General features: G+C 41.5%; 1 protein-coding gene across 1 annotated transcript in view; it reads right to left on the bottom strand.

Annotated features, from left to right (window-relative positions):
* LOC120043891 (kin of IRRE-like protein 3) overlaps positions 1-17,947 on the bottom strand; it is a 203,504-nt gene that overhangs the window by 117,329 nt on the left and 68,228 nt on the right. Inside the window, exon 4 of the mRNA XM_038988494.1 lies at positions 2,968-3,125. Coding sequence (XP_038844422.1) covers positions 2,968-3,125 — 158 coding nt within the window. The remainder of the gene's footprint in view (positions 1-2,967; positions 3,126-17,947) is intronic.

Here is a 17,947-nt window from a genome sequence, read left to right as displayed (position 1 = left end):
TTCAAAACGCCAAAAACATTTCTCAAGCTTTGAGACATTTAATTAATCAGGAAGGAGAGCGCTGATATAGAAATACATACGTCTAAGTGGCTTGCCAGTGTCTAATTCATGGGCTTACATTGAGTGAACTGCCCTCCAGTCAGTTTGTGTGGGTTAGACTCACCCCAGAACGAGCAAGATCACACTGCAAGATTAAACGCGGCCTCTCACTTTCTCAGTTTCCTACTCAGGGCTGACAAAGTGAACAAATTGCCCATGAACACATCCATAATGTAGAGTGTTGGAATGCTTTCTCTTTTTTGTCATGTTTAAAGCAAAACGTCCATCTTGCCCAGTGAATCAAATAAAAAATCTCAGCTGCCATTAAACTGACAGAGCGAGGCCTTTTTCAGGACACTTCGAGGAAAGGATGAGTAAACAGAGGAGAAGAGAGGAAGAGTGGGAAGGATTCCTCCAAGTGAGGGAAGAGAGAGCACACCTCTTATCAAGGTCCAAAAGACACATTTCAGGTGCACAATCAATTTATTTATGTAAACTTAATTTCAGTGCATGCACCTTTAAAACGTTTTAGTGAGTGCAACTTATCCTCTTGTCAATATAGGGGGTGCTGTTTCAACTTTGTAAAATATCGTTCTCAAATTAAACTGCCTCGTACTCAATTCGTGCTCGTACAATATGCATATTATTATTACTATTGGATAGAAAACACTCTCTAGTTTCTAAAACCGTTTGAATTATTTCTCTGAGTGAAACAGAACTCATTCTGCAGCACATTTCCTGTCAGGGAGTGAAATTTCAGAAATCGAGGTCCCTGTTCTGAGGTCAGTTTATAAGTCCCCATGTAAGCCATCGGGCTACATGCACTGCATACGTCTTCCTCTAGATGTCAGTAAGCGGGGAGAATTTGAATGGAGTGGATTGCGCAATCTGGGACCTTATATAAGACCGTGGAACGGAAGTACCGTCCTTTTCAACAGTGCGCCTGGCGCAAGAAGACATCACAATGGCGTCCTGCAAACGCTTTCGTTTTAGTAGTTCTATATCTCCGGTCATGTTTTTATTCGTTATAGGTGTTAAAGACATCATAAGGTAGTTAATTTAAACCGACTTATAGCAGTTTATAGCAGTTTATTGCGATTTTCTGGGATTTCTTTGTCATGCGCTTTCACGAGTTGGACACCTCTCCAGTTGGTGGCTAACATTAGCGGCTATTTCGACCGGACAAGAGGACATCTTTCAACCCAAAGACGATTGTTCTGGAGAAAGGACACCTTGCCCAAGATTCTGATGGAAGCTCAGCTAATAGTAAGCAGTCTTTATGCTGTTAATTCGTACTTATGTTGACAAATGTTAAATAATAATTCCGCCATGAATTATGGGGCGGTCTCGCTTTAGCGCACGCTGTATTGCGCAGTAACGTTAATTTTAAAAATCTAACCCAGCGATTGCATTAAGAACTAATTTATCTTTCATTTGCTGTCCAACTTGTATTTTTTAGTCAAGTTTATGAATAGTTTTCGATTAGAATAGGTGCCTTTCCCAAGATTTCTCCTGACATTTTCTTTGCAGCTTGGCTACTTTTCTCATTGTATAACCACGATTTGTGCCGCTAAATATGCACATTTTCGAACAAACTCTATATGCATTGTGTAATATGATGTTATAGGACTGTCATCTGAAGAATTCTGAGAAGGTTAGTGAAAAAATTTATATCTTTTGGTGGTTTATACGTAATGGCTATGTTTGGCTTGAATCAATGCTGTTGTGATGTTTGCTATTGTGGTATGCTAATATAACGCTATATTGTGTTTTCGCTGTAAAACACTTAGAAAATCTGAAATATTGTCTGGATTCACAAGATCTGTGTCTTTCAATTGCTGTACGCTGTGTATTTTTAAGAAATGTTTTATGATGAGTAATTAGGTAATACACGTTGCTCTCTGTAGTTATTCTAGTCGCTTTGGTGAGAGTTGTGATGGTGGCTGCAATGGTAAACTATGATTTATACCTGAAATATGCACATTTTTCTAACAAAACATATGCTATACAATAAATATGTTATCAGACTGTCATCTGATGAAGTTGTTTCTTGGTTAGTGGCTATTTATATCTTTATTTGGTCGAATTTGTGATAGCTACTGATGGAGTAAAAAACTGGTGGAGTAAAAAAAGTGGTGTCTTTTGCTAACGTGGTTAGCTAATAGATTTACATATTGTATCTTCCCTGTAAAACATTTTAAAAATCGGAAATGATGGCTGGATTCACAAGATGTGTATCTTTCATCTGGTGTCTTGGACTTGTGATTTAATGATATTTAGATGCTAGTATTTACTTGTGACGCTATGCTAGGCTGTGCTAGTCAGCTTTTTTACTGATGGGGGTGCTCCCGGATCCGGGTTTGGGAGGAATTAGAAGTTATCTAGATTCCTGTCTTGTATAGAGTTATAATAACAGTTTTATTAGTATGTATTGAATTTATCCGTTAATAAATACAGTACCTACAGTACATACAGTACATGTAGCGAAGAGGTTTGGATCTCTTGGCGTAACAGCTATGGTGTCGGGTTGACATTCACTGGAGTTCTGGTCAGTGCAACCCCCTGAATTCTATACATTGGTGTCAGAAGTGGGATGATGTTACTGTGAGGCCATCAAAGTCTGGGTATGAGTGACTGCAGATAGAAAAGTGATGGGCGCTCTTTCCGTAGGAAGGGGACATTGTAGCAACCTTAATAAGTCCGCTTGAATCTCTTGGTGTAATGGTTAAGGTGTTGAATTAGTTTCAATATGTACAAATAGCGATGTCCTGTTGAAAGAGTCAGGTCAGCACAGAGATCACTCAAAACTAGCCCAAACCATACCCAGTCTAGATCCATAGCTACAGTGAAATTATAAAACTGCAATTTTAGAATGGGAGGGGACATGTCCTGCCCCATCCCTAGTGGAAGTTACGCCCACATCCTTACCTTAGAGTACATGGCGCCATTCAGGACCTGCCCGTTGCGGATCCAGATGATGGAGGCGGCAGGCTTGGCATTGTCGGCGTGGCACGTCAGGTTGAGGGGGTCGCCGGCCCTTAGGCTCACCACAGGCGCCCCAACAATCACAGGGTCATCAGGGGGAACTGTGGAGTACCATAAAGATGCATTTATTTGATTTGCATTACTTTCTATTAGATTTGTACTGTTGTAGAGCAGTTAAAGACTTACAATAGTGGTTCATCCAAACAACAAATTACATATTGGTTTCTTTGCCCTGTAAGCAGTTTATAGACATGGTAAAACAGCAATCCATGCTTAGGTTTTGCCACTGTCTCTAAATGCTAAATCTTCAGCATGTTTGGCCCAAAACCAATGCAAGTGTAAAAGGCAATCAATATGTTGTTTTGCAATTTCGATGAACTATCCCTTTAACAGGCTCTGCTATGACATTGTATGCCAACTCAGGGTAACACTTCTGATGTTTCAGTCCGGGAAGAAAACGTACAGTGCCTTCGGAAAGTATTGACACCGCTTGACACATTTTGTTGTGTATTCAACCCCTTTGTTATGGCAAGTTAAAATAAGTTCAGGAGTAAAAATGTGCATAACAAGTCACATAATAAGTTGCATGCAATAATCGTGTTTAACATGATTTTTGAACGACTACCTAATCTCTGTACCCCACACGTACAATTATCTGTAAGGTCCCTCAGTCGAGCACTGAATTTCTAACACAGATTCAACCACAAAGACCAGGGAGGTTTTCCAATTCATCGCAAAGAAGTGCACATATTGGTAGATGGGTAAAAAAAAGCAGACATTTAATATCCCTTTGAGGATGGTGAAGTTATTAATTACAATCTGGATGCTGTATCAATACACCCAGTCACTGCAAATATACAGGCGTCCTTCCTAACTCAGTTGCAGGAGAGAAGGGAAATTGTTCAAAGATTTCAATTTGAGGTACATTTTGGCTTCAGAACAGTTACAGAGTTAAATGGCTGTGATAGGAGAAAAGTGAGAATGGATCAACAAGATTGTAGTTACTCCAACATACTAACTTTCATAAGAGTGAAAAGAAGGAAGCCTGTACAGAATACAAATAAGGCACGGAAGTAAAACTGAAAACAAATGTGGCAAAAAACATATTTTATGTCCTGAATACAAAGCATTATGTTTGGGTCAAATCCAACACAGCACTGAGTACCACTCATCATATTTTCAAAAATGGTGGTGCTGCATCATTTTATGGGTATGCTTGTCATCTGCAAGTTTTTTAGGATAACAATAAATGGAATAGAGCTAAGCACAGGCAAAATCCTAGAGGATAACATGGTTGTTTGCTTTCCAACAGACACTGGGAGACAAATTCACCTTTCAGCAAGACAATAACCTAAAACACAAGGCCAAATATACACTAGATTTGCTTACCAAGACGACATTAAATGTTCCTGAGTGGCCTACTTACAGTGTTGACTTAAATTGACTTGAACATCTATGGCAAGATCAAGAACCAACTTGACAGAGCTTGTAAGAATTTTTAAAAGAAAAATGTGCAAATATTGTACAATCCAGGTGTTTTCACTTTGTCATTATGGAGTATTTTGTGTAGATGGGTAAGATTAAAAAATATATATTTAATGCATTTTGAAATCAGGCTGTAACACAACAACATGTGGAATAAGTCAAAGGGTATGAATACTTTCTGAAGGCACTGTAGAATAAAATACATTTAATTTCAGAGCAGCATGGGGGCTGAAGTATATAGATTCAACGTAGTCGCAAATCTAAATATTGTACATCATCATGAACAAGTAGCCTACATTTCAAATACACATTCAGTGGTAGGAAATCACTTAGACTGCGTTGCATAGGGGCTATACATCATCATCCTCACCCCTGCTACTGCTTTGTGTGGTCTGACACTTCTCACAGGTGAGCGATTACTCAGAGGCAAAAGAGGAAGCAGAAACCAGAGAGTCTGCCTCCTTTCATGCAAGAGAAAGATGAAAAGAAAGAAAGAATGAAAGAAAGGCAGAAAGAAAGACAGAAGGAAAGAGGGTAGCTAGTTGGGGAGAGTTTCGCCGAATCCCAGCACGTTAATGACACTTACATTCTTGTGTGAAACCAGCTCTGATCACCCTAGATTTGTATTCAAACTCCAGGGAATTATTGATTAAACACTCAGCTCATTAGAGAGCAGATCTGGGGCACGCCTAAATCAAAGGCAACATGCAGCTGGCACATCCTGAGTACTTGGCAGAAAGAGATTAAGGGAGAGAAGGGGAGAGAGAGAGCAGCATCTGTCAACGATCTCTCTGTCACCCCTTAACATGCTCAATATGCACTTCCATACACTTCATATGTAACATATTACATGAAACAGATACAAAATAAGGCCTATCGTCATCACCACCACTTCAATGCAATACTTAGACATTGGACATCACCACCGCGGCCTTCTATCATCACTACTGCCTTCGCTGCTTTCACTTCATTAGCGTCATCCGTTTTTCTTCCCTCCCAGGGGTAAATTAGGAGAGGTATAGCTCTCTACATGCAGACAAATGCCTTATACGGCACGTTGGCAGCAGCAGGGGAGTTAGAGAAAGAGTGTGTGATGGAGATGGAGTTTGAGAGAGCTAGCTGACTTCATTAGGGCATGACTTGGCCTCTTTGCTCATTATGCATCCCTCACAGCTGGGGGAGGACTGATTAGAGCCTTGGCAATTGCTTTCACTTTTGTCAGCCATCTTTGTTCAGCACAGTTACAATGAGACTGGTAGAGCCAAAGATTGTCCATTATATTGACAAGATAGTCAAGTGACCGCTGTAACAATGGAAATACATGTCCTCAAAGATGAAAGGCAGCCGGTAGAAGGCGAGATCACATGGGACCATTATAACCAATGAGAGGGAGGATACAACAGGCCATAGATATAGATAGAGGACTCATCTTTCGATCTGTGCCATTATAGCGTTTGTGACAGCATGGGCAGCGCCATTGAGGCTACCTTGCACTTCTTCATTGGCTGATTGCTCCCAACTCATAGGAATCCCCACCCAGTTAACTACTTTATAATGGTGGAAGCCCAGTGGCATCGCGCAATTTCAAGCATTGAGCATTGCATTTACAGACGTACAAATATCATACCCCCCCAAAAATGGTGAGAGGTTAGCATTCCTTGGTTCTATGATATTTGTGCATCTGTAACTTTCTCACTCATCATTATTCATGATTCATTCAGGACTATCCATAATTATGGTAGCATCAAAATTAATGTAGAAGTAATTAAAAACATATTCTATTCTTATTTACAATAAAAGTGACTCCAAAACGACACAATACATTATTTGTCATTAACTTCTATCGGGCACAAAATAATATTAAACACAACCAAAACTAACAGCAAATGCATCCAAAAATGTTGTAGTCTCAAGCTTGATGTAATCATTGCATGCTAGAAATATGGGACCAAATACTAAACTTTTGACTACTTTAATACACATATAAGTGAATACATAGTCCTAAAATGGGAGGACTAATCAAATCAAATGTATTTGTCACGTGCACCGAATACAACAGGTGTAGACCTTACAGTGAAATGCGTACTTACAGGCTCTAACCAATAGTGCAAAAAAGGTATCAGGTGAACAATAGGTAAGTAAAGAAATAAAAACAACAGTAAAAAGACAGTGAAAAATAACAGTAGCGAGGCTATATACAGTAGCGAGGCTACATACAGACACCGGTTAGTCAGGCTGATTGAGGTAGTATGTACATGTAGATACGGTTAAAGTGACTATGTATATATGATGGACAGAGAGTAGCAGTAGCGTAAAAGAGGGGTTGGTGGGTGGTGGGTGGCGAGACACAATGCAGATAGCCCGGTTAGCCAATGTGCGGGAGCACTGGTTGGTCGGGCCTATTGAGGTATTATGTACATAAATGTACAGTTAAAGTGATGATGCATATATGATCAACAGAGAGTAGAAGCAGCGTAAAAGAGGGGTTGGGGGGGGGGGCACACAATGCAAATAGTCCAGGTTTTCATTTGATTACCTGTTCAGGAGTCTTATGGCTTGGGGGTAAAAACTGTTCAGAAGCCTTTTTGTCTTTTTGTCCGGGTACCGCTTGCCACGCGGTAGTAGAGAGAACAGTCTATGACTGGGGTGGCTGGGGTATTTGACAATGTAGAGGTCCTGGATGGCAGGCATCTTAGCCCCAGTGATATACTGGGCCGTACGCACTACCCTCTGTAGTGCCTTGACGTCGGAGGCCGAGCAATTGCCGTACCAGGCAGCGATGCAACCAGTCAGGATGCTCTCGATGTTGCAGCTGTAGAACCTTTTGAGGATCTCAGGACCCATGCCAAATCTTTTTAGTTTCCTGAGGGGGGATAGGCTTTGTCGTGCCCTCTTCACGACTGTCTTGGTGTGTTTGGACCATTCTAGTTTGTTGGTGATGTGGACACCAAGGAACTTGAAGCTCTTTCAGGAGGACTATGTACATAAAGTGATGTAATTTCTTAACAGTTCACCCGATATCAATGAAAATACCCTCAAATTAATGCTGACAGTCTGCACTTTAACTTCATAGTCATTGTATAATTTGTAATCCAAAGAGCTGGAGTAGAGAGCCACATTTTTTTTTATAATGATCACTGTCCCAATACTTTTGGAGCTCACTGTATATACTTTTAAGTAACTTCAAGAATAGTTTAAAAAGTGAAAGAGTAAATAAAGTACAGGCTACAACAACCTTCCCCTTGACCAAAATCTGCACAATACATTTATCAAATATTTTCAAATCTGAAGATGAAGAAGATCCGAAATGTGAAACATCCCCCACAGCTAGAACGGATACAGTGAGAATAAATGGTCACATTTAAATTTGAATTTAAATTTGAAGGTGATGTAATGGTGGAGTACCAGTCAACATTTATACATTATCAGTACTCTAAAATCAAGTCATAATGGGGCAATTTACTCCCTGAGTTTCCACGCTAATTTAACATTTAAAAAAAAAAATGTTGTTTATTGACAAGGTGGAGTCTCAGGTTTCAAATCAGTGGTGATCCTCTGTGTTATATTGTGATGTTGTAAGAAAAATAATCTTTGTGTTTTTATTTCTTCCCTATCGACTAATGAGACCAGCAAGAAGGCAATAATGTCAGGTTGACAACCTGCATTTGGTTTGCTTTCAGTCTCATTTGTGGCACCCTATTCCCTATTTAGTGCACTACTTTTGACCTGGGACCAAATGGATCTGTTCAAAAGCAGCACACGATATAGGGAATAGGGTGCCATTTGAAACGCTGACCAAGAGAGACTGAAAGCAAACCAAATGCAGTGAATAATTCATGGGGCTCCTTTCTGCGCCGACTGGTGCAATACAGGGGACCATTTTCAATATCTCTCGGTCTGTGATGCTAAATCAACAAACACTACAGCTGTCACTGGCACAACATATCATAAACAAGCACATTTACATTATTATCTAAGACAAGCCGCTACTGTTAGCCATCTGTCCTCAACTGCCTGCCTGCCTTTTCATGCTGTTGGGTTCCTTGTCTTAGGCCACATCCAAAATGGCACCCTATTCTCTATTTTTTTTCACTAAATAGGGAATAGGCTCCCATTTGGGACACAGCATCAGACTCTGGATGAGCATCAGGTGACACCAACCACACACACATTTTAGAGGTATGCACCAGCTATGCAACAGGCCTTGGGAACTCCACATAAAATACTGACCAGTGCAGTGAGTTCACCCTACCACCCTCCCAGGTCTTGTGATGTGTCGTCCGTGATGTCAGAAATGAGGGAACCAGCTGGCACTTTTGCAATGGGTCGGCAAAGGAGCTAATACTGCGTGACTCATTACACGGGCCTAATTCACAACATCAGCAGTGATGTTTGGTCTCCGAAGCCAAGTTAGACCCCAGAGAGAGCAAGGGAAGCGAGAGAGAGAGAAAGAGAGAGGGGGGTTGAGAGAGGGGGAGAGTGACAGGGAGAGAGAGAGAGATGGGGCCCTCCTTTCCAGTAACCCCATCATCATTTCTACCATGTTTGTGAATGTGGCACGGCCTAATGGTTCCAAATTGACGATTTAACGTGGCCAGTCAATAGATTTCTCATGAGCTGGCCTAAATAGAGGTGGACTAAGCACCCCCTCCTTTAATTACTGCCGCTGGATGCAAAAGCCCACTCTCCTCCCCTTCTTTCTCTATTTCTCTCTCTCCACACTAGAGCCTTGTTTTTTGTCACCGAATGACATTTTCTTTCTCTCCCCTTGATTCACTGACCCCTTAGGAGGGACCAAGTCATTCAGTTCTGTAGATGGGGAAAATTGCCAGGAAAAAATTGCTATTTAATTTAGGAAATAAACTGAGGGGAAGGATGACTTGGGGAAAATGTGACCCATTTTCAAATGTACCTGGATCTGGTTGTGAGATCTTAAGATGGCCGCCTCGCAGGAATTGGTGGCCGGGATCGATTAATCACTTTCATGGTGGGTTCACTGGCAGTGCCACATTTGTGCCTTCACCCTCGCACTCTCACCCTCCAAACTTTAAGATGGATGACTTAATACATCCTCTTCTTCACGTCAGCTGTTAGCATACACTTAGCACACACATGCAGAGCTGTCGGCGTATCCTTCTTGAAAGTTCTACGCTACGTTCTAAGTTCTATGGTATGGCACGCACAACCCAACATCCAGATAAAAACGTGTCCAGGGCAGGATTTTGCAGGCAAGAGAAAACGTTTTCTTCTGGAGATTTGGTTAGGGACAAATTATCTTCTACCAGCCTAAGTTTTCTACCTCCTCTTTAGGCTTTCACCCTCATTTTCCCCACATTTATCCATACCATTGTAGCCCTTCACTCGCTTGAAATTGAATTGAAAGAGTCAGTAACAAGTCTCCACCGCCAACAAACAGCACTGAAGGAGATTGGCAGCACATCTGTGTCTGTGTGCGTCACATTCGCAGCAGGAGGACTTGCCAGCGTTTGCCTGTCACACCGTAACACCTTGCCTTAGTGAACGTTACCTCTCCAGATAAGGGAGATGCCACTGAAGTTATTTAAACGGGGTCCCTAAGCCCAAGATAATGTACAATTTGTTTCACCGCTCTGGCTGGAGACTCCGGAGGGGCACAGTGTCAACTGATGTACAGGCAGGAGGAGAATGGAAGAGAATGAAGACATTCTTTCAGTCTCTCGTGCCGGCAAGGATTTGTTGTGCCAAATACGAAGTAGGAAGAAAAAGACTTGTGGCCATGCCTCCCATCCCTCCTCTGTGAATCCATGACAGATCTAAAGCAATTAACAAGTTTTCACTGCTAAAGACATTTCAAAGCTGGCAACAGCCATCAGCCAAGTTTTAATTAGGAGGAAACGTGAATAATCTGTTTAAATTAGTTTATCCGTCCAAAAATTAAATATGTTGTAGTAAATAGGAGGGTTATCGACAGAATTAATTAGACTGACTAGATTCTGATGGTAGTTACAGTATCCCGACAAAGATTCCAATGTGTTAAGATGAGGTGGTTTGGGTTATTCCACACATCAATCAGATTGATTGGTCTGGTGAGAAGTGAGTTAAACACAGTCCTAAACAATCCACCATCTGTGGATGCTTGAAAACATCTCATTAAGGTGTTATTCACTGCTAATTAACATGTCACAGACAATGGATAAGGCACATCATATAAGGTGTGACCAGAACCAGATTCATTCCCCACAAATAATGGCTCCTCTCGGATATTCAGATGTTATTCACTCCTTAATAATGTGTATTTGAGGCCATTCATTTATTATTCACTGCTAATTAACACGCAATAGACAATGATGCCCTTCATATGAGGGGTGATCAGATTCATTCCACACAAAGACTGGCTCCTCTTTGAGATGCATTCTAATTTAAGTAATAATATCCGAGAAGCCTGTGTTTGGAGGATATAGGCATGGGTGTTGTCAGACCCGAGACGAAACAGCGGCATTGAGGGAATAACAGCAAAGTAGCTGCATTTGCATTTGTTTAAGCTGTTTTCAAGTTACATATATTTGGATACATTAATAAGAATGATCTAATGATGCGTGATTTCACCAGGCACAGAAAATGTGTGTTCTTGTCAGGACACTGTTGTTCAGAGGAGCTAGTCAACAACACACAATCTTTTTTTATTTTACCAGGTACGTTGACTGAGAACACATTATCATTTACAGCAACGACCTGGGAAATAGTTACAGGGGAGAGGAGGGGGGATGAATGAGCCAATTGTAAACTGGGGATGATTAGGTGACCGTGATGGTATGAGGGCCAGATTGAAAATTTAGCCTGGACACTGGGGTTAACACCCCTACTCTTATGATAATGGACATGGGACCTTTAGTGACCACAGAGAGTCAGGACACCCATTTAACTTCTCTAGGGTAGGAGGCAGCAATTTCATGTTTGGATGAAAAGCATACCCAAATTCAACTGCCAGCTACTCATCCCCAGAAGATAAGATATGCATATAATTAGTAGATTTGGATAGAAAACACTCTGAAGTTTCTAAAACTGTTTGAATCATGTCTGTGAGCAAAACAGAACTTATTTAGCGAAACCCCGAGGACAAACCATTCAGATTTTTTTTTTTTGAGGTCACTGTCTTTTCAATGAGTTTCATTGGGAAATCAGATTTCTAAGCGAATTGCTTGCAGTTCCTACGGCTTCCACTGGATGTCAACAGTCCTGAGAAATAGGTTGAGGTTATTCCTTTGTGTAATGAAGAAATACGGCCATCTTGAAGTCGAGTCACTCCAGGTGCCCTGTTTGATTGAAGCGCATGTGCAGAAGGCATGCTACATTTCATTTTAATCCTGTATTGAACACATATCATCCCGTCTTCAATTTTATCGATTATTAACGTTAAAAAATACCTAAAGTTGTATTACAAAAGTAGTTTGACATTTTTGGGCAAAGTTTACAGGTAACCTTTGAGATATTTTGTCGTCACGTTTGAGCAAGTTGGAACCTGTGCTTTTCTGGATCAAACGCGCCAAATAAATGGACATTTTGGATATATATCGACGGAATTAATCGAACAAAAGGACCATTTGTGATGTTTATGGAACATATTGGAGTGCCAACAGAAGAAGCTCGTCAAAGGTAAGGCATGAACTATATCTTTATTTCTGCGTTTTGTGTCGCGCCTGGAGGGTTGAATTATGATGGTCTGTGTTTGTTTGCTTGGGTGCTATCCTCAGATAATAGCATCATTTGCTTTCGCCGTAAAGCATTTTTGAAATCTGACACTTTGGCTGGATTCACAACAAGTGTAGCTTTAATTTGGTATATTTAATGTGTGATTTCATGAAAGTTACATTTTTGTAGTAATTTATTTGAATTTGGCACTCTGCATTTTCACTGGATGTTGGCCAGTTTGGGACGCTAGCGTCCCCCATATCCCAGAGAGGTTAATGTCCCATCTGAAAGGCGACGCTCTACACAGGGCAATGTCCCCAATCACTGGCCTGGGGCATTGGTATATCTTACTTTAGACCAGAGGAAAGAGTGCATCCTACTGGCCCTCCAACACAACTTTGAGCAGCATCTTGTCACCCATCCAGGGACCGACCCTTCATGGGAGGTGTTACCAGATCCATTTCTCACATAGCGCCTGGCCAGGTGGCGGGCTGAAACCGACATGCCCCTGCTGACTATAATTAGGTAATGATGGATACCTCCCTAGCATCCTGCCATGCTACGAAACACCAGACAGACATGGGCCAGTGGCCCACAACGCCAATCCCTCGAACCACCACAGCTCAAGAGAAGAGAAGAAGAAGAGGAAGAAGAGAGAGGGGGGAGTGTTCAAATTCAGATTGGATGAGCTGGAATTTGCTCTCCACCGTCTAGTGTTCTGAATCCACCGTGACAGCAGAAAATTCAGAAAAATGGCAAAGGAGGAGGCAAGCTGAACGTACAAATGGTCTCCAATCGTCGTTTCTATTATATTGTTCATTTGTTTGGGTTTTGATGCTGTAATCATTCTAGGGCTCTCCACAAATTAGATGAGCTTAATTCAAGCTTGTTTATACAACAGATAGCATTTGTATTGTGCCGATTTCTATCCGTTTGGAGAGAAAAAAAGATTGCTCAAACGAAAATGTTCCCCCACAGAGAATCATCATCCTTTTGTGTTAGATAAATATTTCAAACAAATTAATAGAGGGGAATGTCACTATCTAGGTTTCTGTCCAACTATTTAATGTGGATGAATTACCTGATGCATGTCAAACCCCCTAGAGTTGATGTCCGCGCCCCCGCGGAAATCCAATTAGCATAATACAAAAATACCCATAAAAATCGGTCAGTTTAAATGTTTTTTTGCATTGGATGCATCTCAATCCACCGCATCTGCCGATGTCCCACCTTTGCATCTGCGGTGAAGGGTAACAGAGCTTGAGCTGTGTTTGTCAGACCATGAGACATACCGAAATCGGTCTTCTCACAAAATCGTCTGTAGCGTCCGAGTATGACCCCTCTGTGGAAAGGTGAGACTCTCACGAACACGGTTGTCAGTTGTTTTGCTCTAGGATGCCAACAGGCCTCACAAGACTCATCTGAAGGTCCCCCGGTACCAGTTGAAAAAATGTATGGAAGTGTATATGGAGACTGTTTAGTGACAATAATAAGAGGTTAAATACATGTAAAAAATATATATTTCCTGATCTTTTTATATCTCTCAGAAATATGACAGATATTTTTTGGGAGGGACCATCTGTTGTTCCATGTAGTGAATATGTTATTCATTGCGTTTGTATGAGCTAATAGCAATAAGGTCAAATAAAAATGTTCATCAAATATATATATAAATATTATACTACCGTTCAAAGGTTTGGGGTCACTTAGAAATGTCCTTGTTTTTGAAAGAAAAGCAATTTTTTTGTCCATTAAAATAACATCAAATTGATCAGAAATACAGTGTAGACGTGGTTAATGTTGTAAATGAATATTGTAGCTGGAAACAGCAGATCTTTTATGGAATATCTACATAGGCATACAGAGGTCAATTATCAGCAACCATCACTCCTGTGTTCCAATGGCACGTTGTGTTAGCTAATCCAAGTTGATCATTTTAAAAGGCTAATTCGTCATTAGAAAACCCAATCATGTTAGCACAGCTGAAACTGTTGTCCTGATTAAAGAAGCAATAAAACTGGCCATCTTTAGACTAGTTGAGTATCTGGAGCGTCAGCATTTGTGGGTTCGATTACAGGCTCAAAATGGCCAGAAACAAAGTACCTTCTTCTGAAACTTCTCAGTCTATTCTTGTTCTGAGAAATGAAGGCTATTCCATGAGAGAAATTGCCAAGAAACTGAAGATCTTGTAAAACGCTGTGTACTACTCCCTTCACAGAACAGCGCAAACTGGCGATCAATGTTTGTCACTAAAGTACAGCAGACTACCTTTCCCTCTCCAATCTAGCGCTTGTTTATATAGCCTGGGCCACTTTGACATTAAATAAGAGGCAGATTGGTAGGACGGGAGGATGTTGGGATGAGGGATAACAATATCAGCTTGCTATGTATGAGAAGACATCAATCACCATAGCAAGGTTACAGTGACAAAAAAACTGCCACTGTTGGGGGGAAGAGTTCAGGGAGTTTGGGACGTCAATGTGCAATGGCTCTATGGCTGCAGGCAAGAGGCGGTCTCGTAGACGAGGTGGTGTGTGCTGCTTCTCCTCAGTTTGATTGATATTTTATTGCTCGGCACAGGGGGTGAATACGTCTGGAGTAAAGGCTAATCCATGACAAAAGATTGACATTAATAACCGCTAAACTCCTGAGGGGAGGGAAAATCCTTTTTGCTCTGAAAAACACTGGTTAATCAGCCCGAAGGCAGCCAGAGGTTCACACAGGACATATAGATGTATGTAGCGAGGGTTAACTTCATGTTTTATTTAGCAATCTTTCACGGCACACCAAGGTTGATCTTAGCCTGTAATTCACTTTCATCCAACATGATGCCTGTGAATTGAAGTTTACAGTTCACTTTGCATTTTTCCTCTGAAAAGCTATTGATCGAGTTAGCATGCAAAAACCTTTTTGCAGAGGTATTCGACAGGCACTTTGGAAAATGTCAATGATGAGCTCAGTATAATTTTTTCAAATGACAAATCACACACATTGATTAGAATAAATAACTGGAAAACGTTTATGGATAATGATAGAATTTGCAGATATGTCCCATGTAATTTTACTAAAGAGACATGTCAAAGAAAACACTTGTGAAATTTACCCCCAGCCCTCAATATAATGTCGATAGCTGGGATGGCTTATAATACTTCATAATATAAGGGAAATAGCCAGTCAGTTGTATAACTGAATGCATTCAACTGAAATGTGTCTTCCGCATTTAACCCAACCCCTCTGAATCAGAGAGGTGCGGGGGGCTGCCTTAATCGACATCCACGTCATCGGTGCCCGGGGAACAGTGTGTTAACTGAGCAGACACTGGCACTCCAGGTCATATGTTCCCTAATACAGAGGCTGTAGATAAACTATTTTGTGACTTTTATTCAGTACTGAAAGACTGATGTCTGCCCACGATTATAAAACCGCCTGCAAAAATAAGGGCTTTCAAAAGCATGTTCAGATCTGGCAGCCGACATGAGGAGAGACGAGACGAGACAAAACTAGACAGTTTTAGAATTGTGTGTTGTAGAACAACTGACCAACACTTTTGTTAGACTTCAGTGCGGCTTTTGACATATTCGATCATAGTCTGCTGCTGGAAATACCTATGTTTTATGGCTTTACACTTCCTGCTATATTGTGGATAAAGAGTACCCTGTCTAACAGAACACAGAGGGTTTTCCTTTAATGGAAGCCTAACCAACTTAATCCAGGTAGAATCTGTCCAGGCCCTTACTTTTTTCAATCTTTACTAATGACATGCCACTGGGTTTGAGTAAAGCCAGTGTGTCTGTGTATGCAGATGACTCAACACTTAACAAAGAACTGCAGTTAGTGTCAGAGTGGGTGGCAAGGAATAAGTTAGTCCTAAATATTTCAGAAACTAAAAGCATTGTATTTGGGACAAATCATTCACTAAACCCTAAACCTCAGCTAAATCTTGTAATGAATAATGTGGAAAATGAGCAAGTTGAGGTGACTAAACTGCTTGGTGTATCCCTGGATTGTAAACTGTCATGGTCAAAACATATTGATGATGTACAACAGTAGCTAAGATGGGGAAAAGTGTGTCCATAATAAAGCGCTATTCTGTCTTCTTAACAGGTCCTAGAGAGCCTAGCTTTGTTGCAACTGGACTACTGTTCAGTCAAGTGGTCAGGTGCCACTGAGAGGGATTTAGGGAAATTGCAATTGGCTCAGAACAGGGCAGCACGGCTGGCTGTACACAGAGAGCAAACATTAATAATATGCATGCCAATCTCTCCTGGCTCAAAGTGGAGGAGAGATTGACTTCATCAAATCAAACTTTATTTGTCACATGCGCCGAATACAACAAGTGTAGACCTTACTGTGAAATGCTTACTTACAAGTGCAGTTCACGAAGAGTTCACGAAGAGTTAAGAAAAGATTTACCAAATAGACTAAAGTAAAACATAATAATAAAAAGTAACACAATAAGAATAACAATAAAGGGGGTACCGGTACCGAGTCAGTGTGCGGGGGTACAGGTTAGTTGAGGTCATTTGTACATGTTGGTAGGAGTGAAGTAACTATGGATAGATATTAAACAGCGAGTAGCAGCAGTGTACAAAAGGGAGTGGGGGGGAGTCAATGTAAATAATCCAGTGGCAATTTTATTAATTGTTCAGCAGTCTTATGGCTTGGGGTGGAAGCTGTTGAGGAGCCTTTTGGTCCCAGACTTGGAGCTTCGGTACCGCTTGCCGTGCGGTAGCAGAGAAAACAGTCTATAACTTGGGTGACTGGAGTCTGACAATTTTATGGGCTTCCCTCTGACACCGCCTATTATATAGGTTCTGGATGGCAGGAAGCTTGGCCACAGTGATGTACTGGGCTGTACGCACTACCCTCTGTAGCATCTTACGGTCAGATGCCGAGCAGTTGCCATACCAGGTGGTGACGCAACTGGTCAGGATGCTCTCGATGGTGCAGCTGTATAACCTTTTGAGGATCTGGAGACCCATGACAAATCTTTTCAGTCTCCTGAGGGGGAAAAGGTTTTGTTGTGCCCTCTTCACGACTGTCTTGGTTTGTTTGGACCATGATAGTTCGCTGGTGATGTGGACACCAAGGAACTTGAAACTCTCGACCCGCTCTGCTACAGCCCCGTTGATGTTAATGGGGGCCTGTTCGGCCTGCCTTTTCCTGTAGTCCACGATCAGCTCCTTTGTCTTGCTCACATTGAGGGAGAGGTGTTGTCCTGGCAGTTCTCTGACCTCCTCCCTATAGACTGTCTTACCGTTGTCGGTGATCAGGCCTACCATTGTTGTGTCGTCAGCAAACTTAATGGTGGTTTTGGAGTCATGTTTGGCCACGCGGTCGTGGGTGAACAAGGAGTACAGGAGGGGACTAAGTACACACCCCTGAGGGACACAGTGTTGAGGATCAGCGTAGCAGACATGTTGTTGCCTACCCTTACCACCTGGGGGCGGCCCGTCAGGAAGTCCAGGATCCAGTTGCAGAGGGAGGTGTTTAGTTCCAGTGTCCTTAGCTTACCGATGAGCTTCGTGGGCACTATGGTGCTGAATGCTGAGCTGTAGTCAATGAACAGCATTCTCACATAGGTGTTCCTTTTTTCCAGTTGGGAAAGGGCAGTGTGAAAGCAAACTTAACATTTGTAAATATTTCTATGAACATAACAAGGTTCAACAACTGAGTCTTAAACTGAACAAGTTCGACAGACGTGACTAACAGAAATGGAATAATGTGTCCCCGAACAAATGGGGGTCAAAATCAAAAGTAACAGTCAGTA

Source organism: Salvelinus namaycush, chromosome 3 (assembly GCF_016432855.1).
Source record: "Salvelinus namaycush isolate Seneca chromosome 3, SaNama_1.0, whole genome shotgun sequence".
Classification (NCBI taxonomy): Eukaryota; Metazoa; Chordata; class Actinopteri; order Salmoniformes; family Salmonidae; genus Salvelinus; species Salvelinus namaycush.
Note: the sequence above shows the minus strand (reverse complement) of the source record. Positions and strands in the feature narration are given on the sequence as shown.